Source organism: Heterodontus francisci, chromosome 9 (genome assembly GCF_036365525.1).
Source record: "Heterodontus francisci isolate sHetFra1 chromosome 9, sHetFra1.hap1, whole genome shotgun sequence".
NCBI classification, from domain to species: Eukaryota; Metazoa; Chordata; class Chondrichthyes; order Heterodontiformes; family Heterodontidae; genus Heterodontus; species Heterodontus francisci.
Window position 1 is genome coordinate 21368399 of NC_090379.1, and position 16579 is coordinate 21384977.

At 42.0% G+C, this 16579-nt stretch overlaps 1 protein-coding gene across 4 annotated transcripts in view; it reads right to left on the reverse strand.

Moving 5' to 3' along the window:
- The window catches only part of LOC137373618 (latent-transforming growth factor beta-binding protein 2-like), a 773188-nt gene that overhangs the window by 371200 nt on the left and 385409 nt on the right, over positions 1 to 16579 (reverse strand). For all 4 annotated transcript variants that reach the window (XM_068038663.1, XM_068038661.1, XM_068038660.1 and 1 more), the window contains exon 11: positions 12584 to 12748. In XM_068038663.1, coding sequence (XP_067894764.1) covers positions 12584 to 12748 — 165 coding nt within the window. The remainder of the gene's footprint in view (positions 1 to 12583; positions 12749 to 16579) is intronic.

Genomic DNA, 16579 nt, shown 5'->3' on the forward strand with positions numbered 1-16579 from the left:
TTCAAAAAGTCATGGGCAACCTGGGCATAACCCAACTAAAGTCCCTAGCGAACCACCCCCAGTCCCAAGGGGTGTTAGAATGGTACCGCCAGACCCTAAAGACAATGATAAGGGCCTAATGCTATGAGTACCCCCATGAATGGGACAAAGGGCTGGGACTCCTCCTGTTTGCCACCAGGGATTCGCCAAATGAGTCCACCGGTTTTAACTCCTTTGAACTAGTTTATGGACATGAGGTGAGAGACCCCTGAAACTAGTCAAAGAGAGGTTTTTGGGGCAAAGGGGTGAGTCGCCTATAATGAACTACATTTCCACGTTTCAGGAGTGGCTCACGAGGGCCTGCGCAGTGGCTCAGGAGCTTCTCAAGGCCTCCCAGGCAGCTATGAAAAGGCAAGTTGATAAACATGCCAAAGACAAAACCCTTCAGCCTGGGGACCACATATTGGTATTGCTCCCGATTCAGGTTGAACCCCTGAAAGCCCAGTTCAGCGGCCCATACCAAGTGGCAAAAAGAATCAGCCAGGTAAATTGTATAATCGACACCCCATTAACATGTTAAAGCAATATCACAGCCAGGAAACGGACAGACAGCCAGTCTGTCAGATACTCCACGAGGAAGGGGATAATCAGGACCATGGGGACAAGCTAGCAGAAAACTTGGGGGACCCCCACATTGAAACCCCTCCTGCCCGGTTGACAAACACCGAAGTGTTAAATAACCTGGACACCTCACTCTCCTATTTAGAGGTGGAACAAAGAGGAGCCCTGGCCAGGCTGCTCGCCACCTATAAGGAAGTCTTCAAGGGCGCACCAGGGTGTACGACTTTAGCCCTACATGAGGTGGAGGTGGGAGAGACTCCGCCCCATTAAACAGAACCCTTACCGCATGGGCCCACAGAAGCTGGCCCAGGTTCGGGAGGAAATCAGGTACATGCTAGACAACGTGATTGAGCCCAGCCAGAGCAGCTGGAGTTCTCCAGTGGTGCTAGTGCCCAAGCCCGATGGCTCTACCCAGCTCTGCATTGATTACAGGAAAGTCAATGCAGTGACCACAGCGGACTCCTAACCCATTCCCCGCCTGGAGGTCTGCATTGATAGAATGGGGAATGCCACCTATATCCCAAAAATAGATTTACTAAAGGGATATTGGCAAGTTCCCCATACCCCCAGCCAAGGGGATATCTGTGTTTTTCACCCCAGACGGCCTATTTCAGTGCTGAGTAATGCTGTTTGGACTCAGAAATGCCCCAGCCACCTTCCAAAGACCGATGACCCGGGTGGTGGCTGACCTACCCAACTGTGTGGTACACCTAGATGATCTGCTGGTCTACAACGAGACCTGGGGGAATCACTTGGCCCAATTAGACGCCCTATTCCAACGACTGCGGGCAGCCCACCTGGTAGTAAATCTCGCCAAGAGCACGTTCGCTAAGGCTCAAGTGACCTACCTTGGACATGAGGCGAGTGCGACCCGGGGCAGCAAAAGTCCAAGTACTGGTGGACTTCTCTGCCCCTACCTCAAAACAGGAAATGATGCGCTTCCTGGCAATGTCCCAATTTTACCACAAATTCCTTCCAAATTTCAGCACTATAGCTGCCCCACTAATGGACTTACTGAAGAAAAAAGTGAAGGTGGTGTGGTCATAAAAGTGCCAAACTGCTTTCGAGAGGCTAAAGGCCATATTGACGAATGCTCCCAACTTCGATAAACCCTTTAAAGTGGCGGTTGACGCCAGGGACCTACGGGTAGGTGCTGTTCTGCTCCACGATGATGATACAGGTATTGAGAGACCGGGAGGGTACTTCTCCAAAAAGCTAAATCGGCACCAGAAATCGGTACCACAGAAAAGGAGACATTGGGGATGCTGCTAGCTCTCCAGAACTTCAGCATCTATATGCAGAACGGATACAGGGAGACGGTGGTTTACACTGACCATAACCCTCTGACTTTTGTGGAGAAGTTCAAGGCCCAAAATGCCAGGCTGTTTCGGTGGAGCCTGCTCTTACAACCCTACCATTTAAAAATTACCCACAAGGCAGGGAAAGGCAACATTATTGCAGATGCCTTGTCCTGGGTCTCAAACGAAACCTAAATTTCCTCAAAGATGCATATGGCTATTGGGATGCAAAAAAAAAGGGAAATTAAAGCAGCCCTGGCACCCAGAGCAGATTTCTTTTTATGAGTTTCAAGAGTGGCGAATGAATGAAAATGAATGAGAAAAATGAATGGTTTTCTTTCTGTATCTTATATTTCTCTCAAACTCTGTAATGAAATGCGCCATTCTCTTCAAATCGCATCTCATTCCCCTGGGTGTGGAGGTGTGGAGGTGTCAGGCAAACCCCCCACCTGGCATGTGGCTGAGGCACCCATTATTTTGCCACATGAACATTAAAATTTTAAAAATTGCAATCTCTGACTGGAAAGACATTTCCATGGTAACAGACAATGTTGAAACAATGGAGGATCCAGCAGTGTTCCTGCAATATACAGAAGTGGTCAGACCAGTTTTGATCACATGGCTGACTGGCTGTGACAGGGAGATTTGAACCTCCAATCAAGGATGTTGAAGAGACTGTTCCATATAAGGAGCTAGTCACATGACTAACCTGCTGAGCACCCTGAGAGTTTTTTTGAATTGGAACTCCCAAACAAAGGGATTTGAGGCAGAATGCCATGTGCTCTCCTGGAACTAAGAACACCTGTCTGCCTGCCTATCTGGCAGGGGACTGAAATCCTTGAAGACATGAGAAATGCAAAGAGAGAAAGGTTTGCCACTTGAACAAAGTTTTAAGAAGATTTTTGGGCCCCAATGAAACGCAAGAATAGAACTTCAGTCAAGGACTACAGCGAGCTCGCGAAACAGTAACAAGATATTGCCTCAAACTGTTCTACTTATCTCTTCTTCTACTCTTTTCTGTCCTTATCTTGCATGTTTATATCGCATGTGCATGCTAGCGTGAGCACGTCCTATATCCGCAGATGTGAACTGTATTAGAGTTAAGTTTAAGGTTTAATAAATTTCATCTTTCTGCTTTAAACCAAAGAAAGACTGTTTGTGCTCAGTTATTTGCCTGATAATTGGAAACTGTGAACATGGATTCACAAAAAGGGGAGCTCAAAACAAAGTGCGTTTAAAATTAAACCCTATTACAATAAGACCAGGTGAAGACAGCAAGAGACCCCCCCACCACCCCAGACACCTTTCTCACCTGGTCGTAACAGCAGTCAGGAGGCCGCAGTCAGGGTCATGCAGGATTGGTAAGTGGTAAGGAGGGGCAGGTGTCTGGGATCCAAAGGTGATTGGGGAAAGGGGAGGAGGAACTGGGGTAAGGTTTCCTTGTGAGGACTGAAGAAGCATTCCCGTTCCTCCTGGCCCACAGGAAACCTAAAAAGAAAATAAAAACTATCTGCTTGAATGTCCGTTAAAATCCCCCTCCTGACATATTTTCCTGACAGGAAGCAACAATTGCTCCTTTGTTCAGGCCTTGGGCTAAAATAGCTGATAATATTGTGACCAAAAAGAGAGAACCTCACTTTCAAAAACCTAAAAAGACTCAATTATAACTTTCCAGCTTTCAATACTGTCATGAACATGTGTTATGCTGAATGATTTTTTTTTAATCCATCAGTTGGAAACCCAATGAAAGCAGGAGACAAAGAACTTGAATTAAACTTTTTAAAAGAAAAGAGCTAAAATGGACACTGCAATTTGCATTGAAATACTTTACGTACCAAGGTATCGAGGTGGAGACGAATGTCTAGTTAATCTCCCACCAGAACAATGGCTTATGAATTTTGAATGAGCTACCTGCCTCACCTCCATTAACAAGACATTCAAAGCCAACTTGGAACATTAACACTGGTGGAGATGAACCTCAAAGGGTAAACACTGAAACAATGGGACCCAAGGGAGGGATTGGATTTCTTAGACTTGAACTAATTAAAGATGCAAAAGAGAGAAGACACTGGACAATCATGTAACAGTCTCTCCAACTGTGTGAAAACTTGTAGTTTCTTTTGGTTACAGCAGACAAGCACCTGCTTTTGTCCAGTGCAGGACTCAAGTGAGGGTCTGTCTGTCTATCTCTCTCCAGGCAATGCTGTAAGTTCAAACCTTGCCTATGGGCTGCATAAAATCCAAGTCTATCACTACTGCAAAGACCAGGAGGAGAAAGCCATCTACATCACAGTCGCCAAAAAAAACCCTGAACTAAGTGGTCACCTCGACCAGCCAGAAACTTCAGGACCATGAGTTCAGCCAGAAGACAACTGAATTACCAAACACTACAGAATGTATATCCTTATATTTGTCCTTGACTCTAATCCAACCAATCTATTCTTCTTCACTCTGTAACCTATTTGTGTGTGATTGTGATTCTCGTGTGTGTGTGTGTGAATGTTGGGGCATAGTTGATTATTTTACTTAGACCAGGTTTTGATTTTTAAGTAAATAAACTAACATGTTTCGTGTTTAAATACAAGAAAACCTGTCCAATTGATTCTTTTATGATCATGTGTCATGGACCTGTAGTTTTTTTCAGAATATGTGGTTTGCCTTTAAGGCTTGCAAGGGATCAGTATTGCTTTAGGAACAAGCAAGCCTCAGGAGTTATAGGAAGGTGCATTTTCATTGCCTTAGAAACAGCCATTTGGAGACTGCGATTCAAAGGGTGCATTCTTGATACCATGGAAACAGCCACTGAGGGCTAGTCTCATTTGTTACAATTCAGTTTTTGAACTGGCTTTTAGTTGAAGACAGTTTGTTCTAACAGACACAGCTGTGATGACAGCACTTGGAAAAAGAGCTCTCAACCATTTAAACTGTAGGAAGAGGATTTTAGTCTGTTTAATTATTATCTCTCAAAATTCTAAAACATCAAGCTAAAATAGAGATCTCTGGTAGTTTTAGTTTTTTAGTTTTAGTGATACAGCACTGAAACAGGCCCTTTGGCCCACCGAGTCTGTGCCGACCATCAACCACACATTTATACTAATCCTACACTAATTCCATATTCCTACCATATCCCCACCTATCCCTATATTTCCCTACCATCTACCTATACTAGGGGCAATTGCTAATGGCCAATTTACCTATCAACCTGCAAGTCTTTGGCATGTGGGAGGAAACCGGAGCACCCGGAGAAAACCCACGCAGACACAGGGAGAACTTGCAAACTCCACACAGGCAGTACCCAGAATTGAACCCGGGTCGCTGGAGCTGTGAGGCTGCGGTGCTAACCACTGCGCCACTGAAGGGAGGGAAGTTAGACCGTGATGATCTGTTATCCCTCAAAAACTCTAAAGTCAGATTGATTCTGTTGAAAGTGTTTGCAAGTTGTTAATTGTGGAAATTTGCTGGAGAAGGAAAGCAACATTCTGTTAGGACTTTAAGCAACATTGGACTGTAAATTTGCAAGGACTCTAATTTTTTGTGTTTTAAATGTTGTTTATATCTTCATGGTGTTTAAGAATTTAGTTCTTCTAATTAAAGAGTTAATTTGTTGATTTAAAGACACCTGGTTTGGTTAGCCTCATTCAGGGTTTAATAGATGGTACAATTTGGCCAGGTCTTTCTTTAATTTGGAAAGTTTTAAATGATATGTTAGGTGATCTGTGGAGCAACGGGGTTGAATTATCAGTGCGTCTCTCCCACCACAATCAGAATCATATATTTTGATTGGGGGCTTTGACTGGAGGAGTCGATCGTAACATATTTATTGGGGGCTCATCCGGGATTTGAATAACATATTAATTGGGAGCTCACTCAAGATTTGAATCACATATTAATTGGGTTTCTGGATTTGAATCATATCTTAATTGGGGGCTCGCTCGCAGTTGAATCATATTTAATACAGTGGCTAGCATCTGGGATCAGAATCAGACTAATCTGGAGGGCTCACATTTGGAATTATAGTAATTACCCTTCTCTGGGATAACATATTTAAATTGGGGTCTTGCGTTTGGCATCAAATTAATTGCACTCGAGTCTGGGATCTTATCAATTGGAAACTTGATTGTTGGGATCTAAATCTGACACCAATTGCAAAGAAATTAAAAGAACCAGGTCTCTTGTATAATAGGGTACAGTCTATATCATTGTTATGGCATTAGTGGTTGTAGCAGAGTTTTTGGGAAAGCAGAATGTTTCCCTGAGTGACTTGATAACTTTAACTAAGAACAAATTAAAAGAACTGGCAGGGAAATTGGGGTTGGAATTGAAATCAGGTGCCAAAAAGCAGAGATAATTGAAATAATAGCCAATCATCTGAAATTAGTAGAAGAAGATGATGATGATGATACAGATGAGGAACAAGAAAGGGAATATGAGAGACATGAAGGTAATAGGTCTGAGATTGATGCAGTGGAATTGGCTAGGATTCAGTTAGAAATGAAAAAACTGGAGCTTCGGCGGGAAAAAGAAATAAGAAAACTTGAACTTCAGAGAGAGAGTGAAAGAGAATAGAGGGAATTTAAATTAAAAGAGATGGAACGAAGACAAATGGGTAGTCTTAAATCCAGGGAAAATTAGGGTCAGGAAGAATCTGAATTTAGATCAGGACCCAACAAGAAGTTGTTTAAATTTATACAGGCTGTTCCTAAGTTCGAGGAAAGGGACGTAGAGGCATTTTTCATATCTTTTGAAAAAATGGCCAAACAGATGAAATGGCCAAAGGAAAGCTGGACATTGCTCATGCAGGGCAGGCTGGTAGGCAGAGCTCATGAAGCTTATGCCATGCTTTCTGCAGATTATGAGATGGCAAAAAAGGCTATTCTCTCTGCATATGAGTTAGTCCCTGAAGCTTATCGTCAGAAGTTTAGGAACTTACGGAGATTGACTGGGCAGACATATTTAGAATTTGAGAGGGTGAAGCAAATTAAGTTTGACCATTGGATACGGACATTAAAGATAGAAACTACATATGAGAACCTTCGAGAATTGATTCTCTTAGAAGAGTTTAAAAACTCCATTCCTTCAGTAGTGAGAACTCATATAGATAACCTGAAAGTTTTGAATGCTAGGCAAGCAGCAGAGATTGCTGATGATTTTGAGCTTGTGAATAAGCCAACCTATTTTGTCCGTCACTCCCATAAACCCAAGAAGGATAGAAAGTGGGAGAGTGAAAGGAAGGCAAGTAGCCGGGGACAAGAAGGAACTGTTGGGAATGCCCCAGGATCACCTCCTTAGGTCAGAAAGGAAGGTGCTGAGGGTAGAAGTGAGGTTTGCAAGCCAAAGTCTTATCATTGCAACAAAATGGGTCACCTTCATTCAGAGTGCTGGAAATTTTGAGGTAAACCCATAGGGGACTTGTTGGGGTATGCAACGTTAGTGCAGAGGAAAAGACTCTGATTGAGAGTATAGCAGACCAGGCTATAGCTTTAACGACAACTGTGCATGTGAAACCAGATACTAAAACTAAGAGGAGTGTAGTGGTTAAGAATAAAATACCTGAGAGTTAGAATGATTTTTTGGCAAAAGAGAGAGTAACTCCATATCCTATAAGTGAGGCAGGAAAACCTATCATTATACTCAGGGATAAAGGAGCGACCTAAACACTCTTGCTGGGGAAAGATATGAGGTTTCCACCAGAGAGTGCCTTGAACGCTAAAGTTTTAGTAAATGGAATTGGCGGGGAGTATATACCCGTGCCTTTCTATAAAGTATGCCTAGAGAGTGACTTAATATCTGGGATAGTAACTGCAGGTGTTGTCCACAGTTTACCAGTAAAGGGAATTGATCTACTCCTAGGAAACGATTTGGCTGGATCAAAAGTATCAGTTTCTCCTATGGTTACCGAGGAACCATGTGAAATTAAGGAAACGGAGCAATTACAGGAACAAGTTCCGGGAACATTTCCTGCATTTGTAGTTACCCGAGCAATGGCTAAACAGGATACACTGTCGGAGGTAAAAGGGGCACCATAAATAGATAATCAGGCATTTGAAACCTTATTTGGAGATTTAGATAATCCAAATGAGTTGTTTAACAAATCGTCTATCATTGCAGCACAGCAAGCTGATCCAGAGATCTACCAAATAGCACAGATGGCTCTGTCAGAAGCTGAGGTGAAATGAGTTCCGGAAGGCTATTATATGGCAAACGGGGTTTTGAGGAGGAAATGGACCAGCCAACGAAGACTGCACAGTTGATGAACAGCTAGTAGTACCACCTAAATATCGACAAGGATTATTAAGGTTAGCACATGGCATTCCTTTTTCAGGACATAGGGGAATTCGGAAGACCAAATCACACATTAGCAAACATCATTATAGGCCAGGTCTTACAAAGGATGTGAGACAATTTTGTAGGGCATGCCATACCCGTCAAACGGTAGGAAAACCACAACCTCCCATTAAACCAGGGGATGATGTATTAGTGTTGTTACCGTCACAGGGAGAACCAGTGAAAGCATGGTTCAGTGGCCCATATAGAGTGATCAAAAGAGTGGGTAAGGTAGATTACTTGATTGACACCCCGATCGCCAGATAAAGAACCGGTTGTGTCACGTTAATTTGCTCAAACCATATTACCGCAGGGAGGAGGATAAGCCAGTACAGGTATGTCAGGTAATCAGGACAGTGGAGAATGAAAAGGATAGTGAGGATGAGGCAAAAGTAGGCCGAGAAAATTCTCAGCTTGAATCTCCAACTATCCAATCAGTGAATGCAGAATGGCTAGGAAAATTAAACAATAGGCTTTTACACTTAGAAGCAAAATAGTGTGAAGTCCTAACCAGAGTTTTCACAATGTTTCAAAAGGTTTGTAGGGATAAGCCAGGATGTACAACCTTAGCCACACATGATGTGGGTATAGGGGGAGCCATTCCTTTAAAATGACATCCTTGTTGCTTAGGTCCAGACAGACACGCCCAAATGGAAGCAGAGGTACAATGCATGCTGAAAGGCAGCTTAGATGAACCTAGTCAGGACAGCTGGAATTCACATGGTCTTGATGACTAAACCTGGTGGGTCAGCTCAAACTTGCACAGACTCTAGAAAAGTCACTGTGGTAAAGAAGGCAGACTCCTACCCAAATTCTAATTTAAAGGACTGTAAGGACAGAGTAGGCAACACCATGTGTCTTAAAGAAACAGATGTGTTGGAAGGATACTGTCAAATTCCTTTGACACCCCAGGGTAAGAAAAAATCAGCTTCTGTTACACCAGACAGGGCTTTCCAGTGTCAAGTGATGCCACATAGGTTAGGGGGTACTCGAGAAACTTCTCAGAGAATAGTGAACCCAGTAGTAGTCAGTGCTCCTAGCTGTGCAGCTCACCCGGCTGAGGTGATGGACAGTAGGGACACTTGGAAAGAAAACACGAAACAATTGGAAGACTACGCTAGTAAATTTGAAATGGGTTAATTGGAACAACCTTTAGAAAATTTAAAAAACTGAAATATTCTGGTGGAACTTGCTGCTGCAGTCTGAACTTTTTTTTCCGAAATGTGTATATCTGTAATGCGTAAAAAAAAGTTCGCATTTTTTCAATTTGTATTTTTTTCTACCTATTGTAATGAAACGCATTTCAGGAATGGTGTTTCATTCCGCTAGGGAGGGAGGTGTCATGGTCCTGTAGTTTTTTTTGGAATGTGCAGTTTGCCTTTAAGACTTGCAAGGGATTAGTATTGCTTTAAGAACCAGCAAGCCTCAGGAATTATAGGAAGGTGCATTTCCATTGCCTTAGAAACAGCCATTTGGAGACTGCGATTCAAAGGGTGCATTCGCGATACCATGGAAACAGCCACTGGGAGTGAGTCTCATTTGATACATTTGTTGCAATTCAGTTTTTGAACTGGCTTTTACTTGAAGACAGTTTGTTCTAACAGACACAGAGACATACAGACACAGCTGTGATAACAGCACCTGAAAAAAGAGCTCTCAACCATTTAAACTGAAGGAAGAGGATTTTAGTCTGTTTAATTATTATCTCTCAAAATTCTAAAATATCAAGCCAAAATAGAGATCTCTGGTAATTTAAACTGAAGGGAGAGAAGTTAGACTGTGATGATCTTTTATCCCTCAAAAACTCTAAAGTCAGATTGATTCTGTTGAAAGTGTTTGCAAGTCGTAATTGTGGAAATTTGCTGGAGAAGGAAAGCAACATTCTGTGAGGGTTTCAAGCAACATTGGACTGTAAATTTGCAAGGACTCTAATTTTTTTCTATTTTAAATGTTGTTTATATCTTCATAGTGTTTAAAAATTTAATTCTTCTAATTAAAGAGTTAAATTTGTTGATTTAAAGACACCTGGTTTGGTTAGCATCATTCGAGGGTTAATAGATGGTACAATTTAGCTGGGTCTTTCTTTAATTTGGAAAGTTTTAAATGATATGTTCGGCGATCTGTGGAGTGACGGCATTGAATTATCAGTGTGTCTCTCCTGCCGCAATCATATTCGTATATTTTGATTGGGGGCTTTGACAGGAGCGGTCGGTCATAATACATAAAAGGGTTAAATACTCAATGAATTGGTAAGCATACCCACTGTTTAAAAGAAATAAACCCTGTTGCGATCAGACAAGGAAAGGGACAAGAGGGGAGCCTTTCAACCCCTCCTCACCTGATCGTAACAATACTTGGCACTACAATAAATCATCAGTAAACAATGGTTGCTCCAGGGTTTTCATTGTAGACATAGATATATGTGTATACTACATAGTATTTTAAATTCATTGTTTCACCCTTTGAAAAATAGATTTCGATTTGGTAATTACGTCTGTTTTTTCTTACATTAAAAACAATCGTTTGTAGGCCAGGGTTCAAGTTCTAAATACACTTCAGGATAATTAAGAATCATTTTTGATCTATAGATGTTTGTTTCCTGACTTATTTTCACTATGAGGGAGAATAGCCAGTCGTTGGTAGTAGGGAAGATACTAGAATCTATTATAAAGGATGTGATTACTGGACACTTAGAAAATAATGGTTTGATTGGGCAGAGTCAACAAGGATTTATGAAGGGGAAATCATGTTTGACAAACTTGTCAGAGCTTTTTGAGGATGTTACTAGCAGAGTGGATAAGGGGGAACCAGTGGATGTGGTGTATTTGGACTTTCAGAAGGCTTTTGATAAAGTCCCACATAAGAGGTCAGTAAGCAATGGGAATGGGGGTAATATACTAGCATGGATTGTGGATTGGGTAACAGGCAGAAAACAGAGAGTAGAAATAAATGAGTCATTCTCAGGTTGGCAGGCTGTGACCAGTGGGGTACCGCAAGTATCAGTGCTTGGGCCCCAGCTGTTCACAATATATATCAATGATTTGGATGTGGGGACCAATTATAATAGTCCAAGTTTGCGGATGACACAAGACCTGGTGGGAATGTGAGTTGTGAGGAAGGATGCAAAGTGGCTTCAAGGGGATTTGGACAGGCTGAGTGAGTGGGCAAGAACATGGCAGATGGAATATAATGTTGATAAGTGTGAGGTTATCCATTTTCTTGGAGGAATGGAGGTGCAGAGTATTTCTTAAATGGTGAGAGATTTGAAAGTGTTGATGCCCAAAGGGACCTAGGAATCCTTGTTCATGTCACTGAAAGATAGCATGTAGGTGCAGCAAGCAATTAGGAAGGCAAACAGTATGTTAGTCCTCATCGCAAGAGGATTTGAGTACAGTAGCAAAGAAGTCTTGCTTAAATTGTATAGAGCATTGGTGAGGCCGCACCTGGCATACTGTATGCAGTTCTGGTCCCCTTGCCTGAGGAAGGATATACTTGCCATAGAGGGAGTGCAGCAGAAGTTCACCAGACTGATTCCTGGGATGGTAGGATTGTCCTATGTGGACAGATTGTGGAAACTGGGCCTATATTCTCTGGAGTTTAGAAGAATGAGAGGGGATCTCATAGATACTTACAAAATTCTTAAAGGGAAAGACAGGGTAGATGCAGAAAGGATGTTTCCCCTGGCTGTGGGGTCTAGAACCAAGGGACACAATCTCAGAATAAAGAGCAAGCCATTTAGGAATGAGATGAGGAGGAACTTATTCACTCAGAGGATGGTGAATCTTTGGAATCTTCTAACCCGGAGGGTGGTGGAAGCTCAATCACTGAATAAGTTCAAGACAGAGATTGATAGATTTCTAGTCGCTAATGACATTAAGAGATATGGGGATAGTGTAGGAATATGGCATTGAGGTAGATGATCAGCCATTATCTCTAATGGCGGAGCAGGTTCGAAGGGCTGAAAGGCCTACTCCTGCTCCTCTATTCCTATGTTCCTACCTTGCAATGGCATTTATTTATTTCCCAGATGGTTTTTATTTGAAACTGAGATACTGTTTAAACAATATTGAAATTCATCCAAAAAATGTTTTGAGGGCAAATTTTCTCCATTTGCACTATTTTAATGTTCCATTGTGTTTTAAAAAAGAAAACCAACCACATGACCACATTAACACAGCATTAAAGGGCATCATCAACTTCACATGCTTGTGTTGTAACAAATTTTAAATATGAGTAAAATACAACTGTCAGAGAATACTTCAATTCTGACCTTCTGTAGCTTGCTATAAACAAATATCAACTCTTTCACCTTCAGCTATTTATGGAGAACAGTGGTGCAGGAAGAGTAAAAAGATTATTACCCGAACCAGGAAGTGGACACTTCTCACAGTTTTTACCCCATCCTTTGCCTACACGGCTGCAGCAGCAGATCTGTTTCGTAATTTGCTGAGAAAGAGGCAGAGAGCAGTTTCTTCTGGACAATGATCTGAAACAAGGACCCTTTTCTGCAGAAACAGCCTTGTCCGCTGTAAAGGAGAGCAAATTACAAAAAAATAATGAACAACTTGATTCATAGGAGGGTAGTTCAGAAGATAATAAAAACAAAGTCCTGGAAATACTCGTAATAAAAACAAGAAATGCTGGAACCACTCAGCAGGTCTGACAGCATCTGTGGAAAGAGAAGCAGAGTTAACGTTTCGAGTCAGTGACCCTTCTTCGGAACCCGTGGTCACAGACCTGAAATGTTAACTCTGTTTCTCTCTACACAGATGGCCAGACCTGCTGAGTATTTCCAGCACTTTGTTTTTAATTTCAGATTTCCAGCATCCACAGTATTTTGATTTTAGTTAAAAAAGTAAATAATTTCCAATCTATGATTAACTTATGCCCTAACATCCCAATTCAATGATCATCAGAAATCTAGAAATCTGCAATACCCCAAATTAGTTTTTTTTAAATCCAAGTTGAAATAATCTTATAGACACTACTTTGGCATGATGAATTGATGTAGCTATGTACTGTGTTCTGGAATACCTTATTTGCCTATAGAACAACAGTGACTACACTTCAAAAATAATTAATTGGTTGTAAACACTTTGGATGGCCTGAAGACGTATAAGCAGGCATGTAAACATAGTTCTTTTTTGCTCTTTTAAATTATAAATTACCTACTTTGAAAATATTGGAAGCATTGTTGAAAAAGTATGTTTCCCTGCAGCTCCATTACTGCTACGAGTTTTTCAATAAGAATCTCCCCAGAAAGGAAGAAAGGGAAGAGCAAGGGAGAGATGCCAGGATGGTCAGAGAACACCAAGATGTTTATCCACATAAACAGCGGGAAAGTATGAGAGTTAGTCACCCAGTATTGCTTTTGTTCACCTCTTATTTTGTGATTAATTTGAAATGAATTCTAAAAAGGGCCAAGAAAAGAAGTAGGTCTTCAACTTGCCAGGACAGCCCCAGGAGACTTAGTAAGGGAGAAAATAATTTGCCATGCGTAAATAGATAAATACTATTACACACCAATATTTGATTTTTACCATAAAGAATTTAATATGTATGCATAATTGCAATTCATGGCAGCTATAAAACAACCACAGTTCAAAGTATTCATTGACTGTGTATCCCTTGAGGGTGTCAAATGTGTTATGTAAATAAGTGCAAGTTTTTTTCTTCTCTACGGAGTTCTCCCATTGGTTCAGTGGGTAAATTCACTTTGCGATATATGACTGAGAAATACAAACCTAAAAGATCCAGTTCATGCCTCAAAATATCGGGCTGAATTCTATTCAGTGGCAGGCGAAATAAATGGCGGCCCGCCCATGTGGGCCACACTCCAAAGAGCTGCCGCGATTCCAAGCATATCCCATACCACTCCCCCATATCAATTAAATTAATTATTTGCCCTTTCCCCCTCCAAAACACTTAACTTCACAATCTGACTTCCCCCCTCAAACTGTACAAACTTTAAACTATAACCCTTCCCACCATCCCCTTTGAACACCCATGACGTTCTTTTGACCTCGTTTTACCCCCCTCCCCCACCGCACTGAGAAACTTACCTCCTCCCCCCGCCTCACTAGTGTTGCGCCTTGTTTCCCCAGATGGGGATCCGAAGACACGGCAGTGCCAGTCGCTGGGATGAATATTGCGGCAGAACTTCAGAAGGTGACGAGAGACTCATTAATTCAGGTAATTTAATTTATTTAAATATTTAACTGGCGGTCCCATAAACGAGCGGCGGGGTGGGCCACCACGAGGCCTCGCCGCCGCTGGCAATATCGGGCTGGGGCCTGCCGGCCCCGTGGTCTGTGGTGGGCCTCATCCAGGGCCATCTTCATCCCCCACTGCCATGGATTTCACAGACCTGAAACATTAACTCTGTTTCTCTCTACACAGATGCTGCCAGACCTGCTGATTATTTCCGGCGTTTTCTGTTCTCATTGCACCAAAAGACTTCTCATTATCGGTGATTTCAACCTCCATTTCAACTCATCGTGTTCTCTCTCCTCTGAGTTCACTGACCGCTTATCCTCCCTAAATCTCTTCCTCCATGTAAACTGCCCCATCCATATTCATGGCCACCCCCTTGATCTTGTCATCTCAACTGGTGTTGTTAGTCCCATCATATCAATCATTGATAAGGCTATTTCTAATTATTTCCTTGTAACACTTGTCACCCACACCCCCCTTCTATGCCCCAACCCTATCTCCTTCTGTATCCAACCTTGGAAAAAACTGTCCCTCAATTCACTTACAACTTCACATTCAAAATCCCAACTGTCTAGCCTTTGGTGTTCTGTTTGCCACAACATTTCTGCAGCTACAGATTTGCTCAACTGCACCCTCACCTCCATCTTTAATGCCCTGGTCCCCAATAAAGTCATACTGTCTCTCTTATCTTGGCCATTTCCCCATTATGGCCCTCATTTCCACTCCCTTAAGTCTAAGGAGCACAGACTTGAAAGGATATGGCAAACAATTGGTTTATCCATTCACTGCCAGATCTGGCTGAACCACATAAAGCACAATGGGGTCCTGCATTTGTCTGCTAAAATTGCTTACTATTCCAGAATCATCCTGGAATGCAAAGATAACCCCCAGCTTCTTTTCTCTACTGCACTGTCCTCTGAAGCCTTCTCCCCTTTCTCCTCCACCTCCAATAAATGTGAGGAGCTCATGGACTTCTGCATCACCAAGATCAAGACAATCTGATCAGCTGCCTCTGCCACGTCCCTCTCTTTGACTAGCCTACTGGGCCAAACCTCCTCTAAAGCTCCCCACACCCTATCCCTGAACTCGCATCTTTCTGTAGTTTCCCTCCTCATGCCCTCTCTGAGTTTATCTTATTCATGAGACCCACTCCCTGCTCCTTCAACCCTATTCCCACTAAACTGCTGATCATTTTAGCTGCTAGTTGTTAAATTCCAGAAAGTTTGTTTTGGAAGGATAAGGCTAGAGCCTATATTTACTCAGTTTCACATTTATTGTGCAGAGTAAAAGGATTACAAACATGTAGCTCTTCACACACATCCCTCTCCCAGTCCCAGTGAGTATCTGCATTTAAGTGTTCAACTAAAACCCCAATTAACTCCCTTCACCTGCATATAATCACACAATTAACAGATTCCTTTCTTTCTTTTACAATACAACTTAGATTAACATGCTTAAAGAATATTTCAAAATAAATCAAAATTAAACTCCATATTGGGAACAAAGCTTTTTACATCGTGAGACGTCCCTCATCCAGCACTTCCAACAATTTCTTTGCGCTCACATTTCTCTTTGTGAAACAATTGGATAGCTGATGAATTGCATCTACCCATTTAAGTTTGGAGATTTCCTTTCTCTCCAGCATTTGTTTCAATCCAGTGAGGTCAATACGTAGTCTTTTCTCATTCACACTTTTTGTAGAGGGTACATTGTCCCACAAAGAACGATTATCCACGTAACATTCAATGGGTATCCTATCTTCAGGATGTCCCTTGTTCAGAATTTTACCCAAAATATTTGACAAATAGAACCCCATATTCACTGCCTCTACAAAACCCAGTGTTTCCGCAGCTAACGTGCTTTTAACAACCCGTTTTATTTTCTTAGCCTCCCAGTTTCACCCATCAGAAATATTATGAAGCTAGCTGCACTCGAACACCAGTCAGCAAGATTAGCATGTGAAGCATCACTAAAAATTATTAGCTTCATATTCTTTAGGTCACCTCAGGATGGGAACTTCAGTACACATTTCTCCAGGTTTAGTTTTTTCAACATTTTATTTGCTCTTAAAACATTCTCAACTTTGGATGTTTCATCATCGTGCTTAACTTCAGCACATCAAAACTAACATCAGGCCTAGTCTG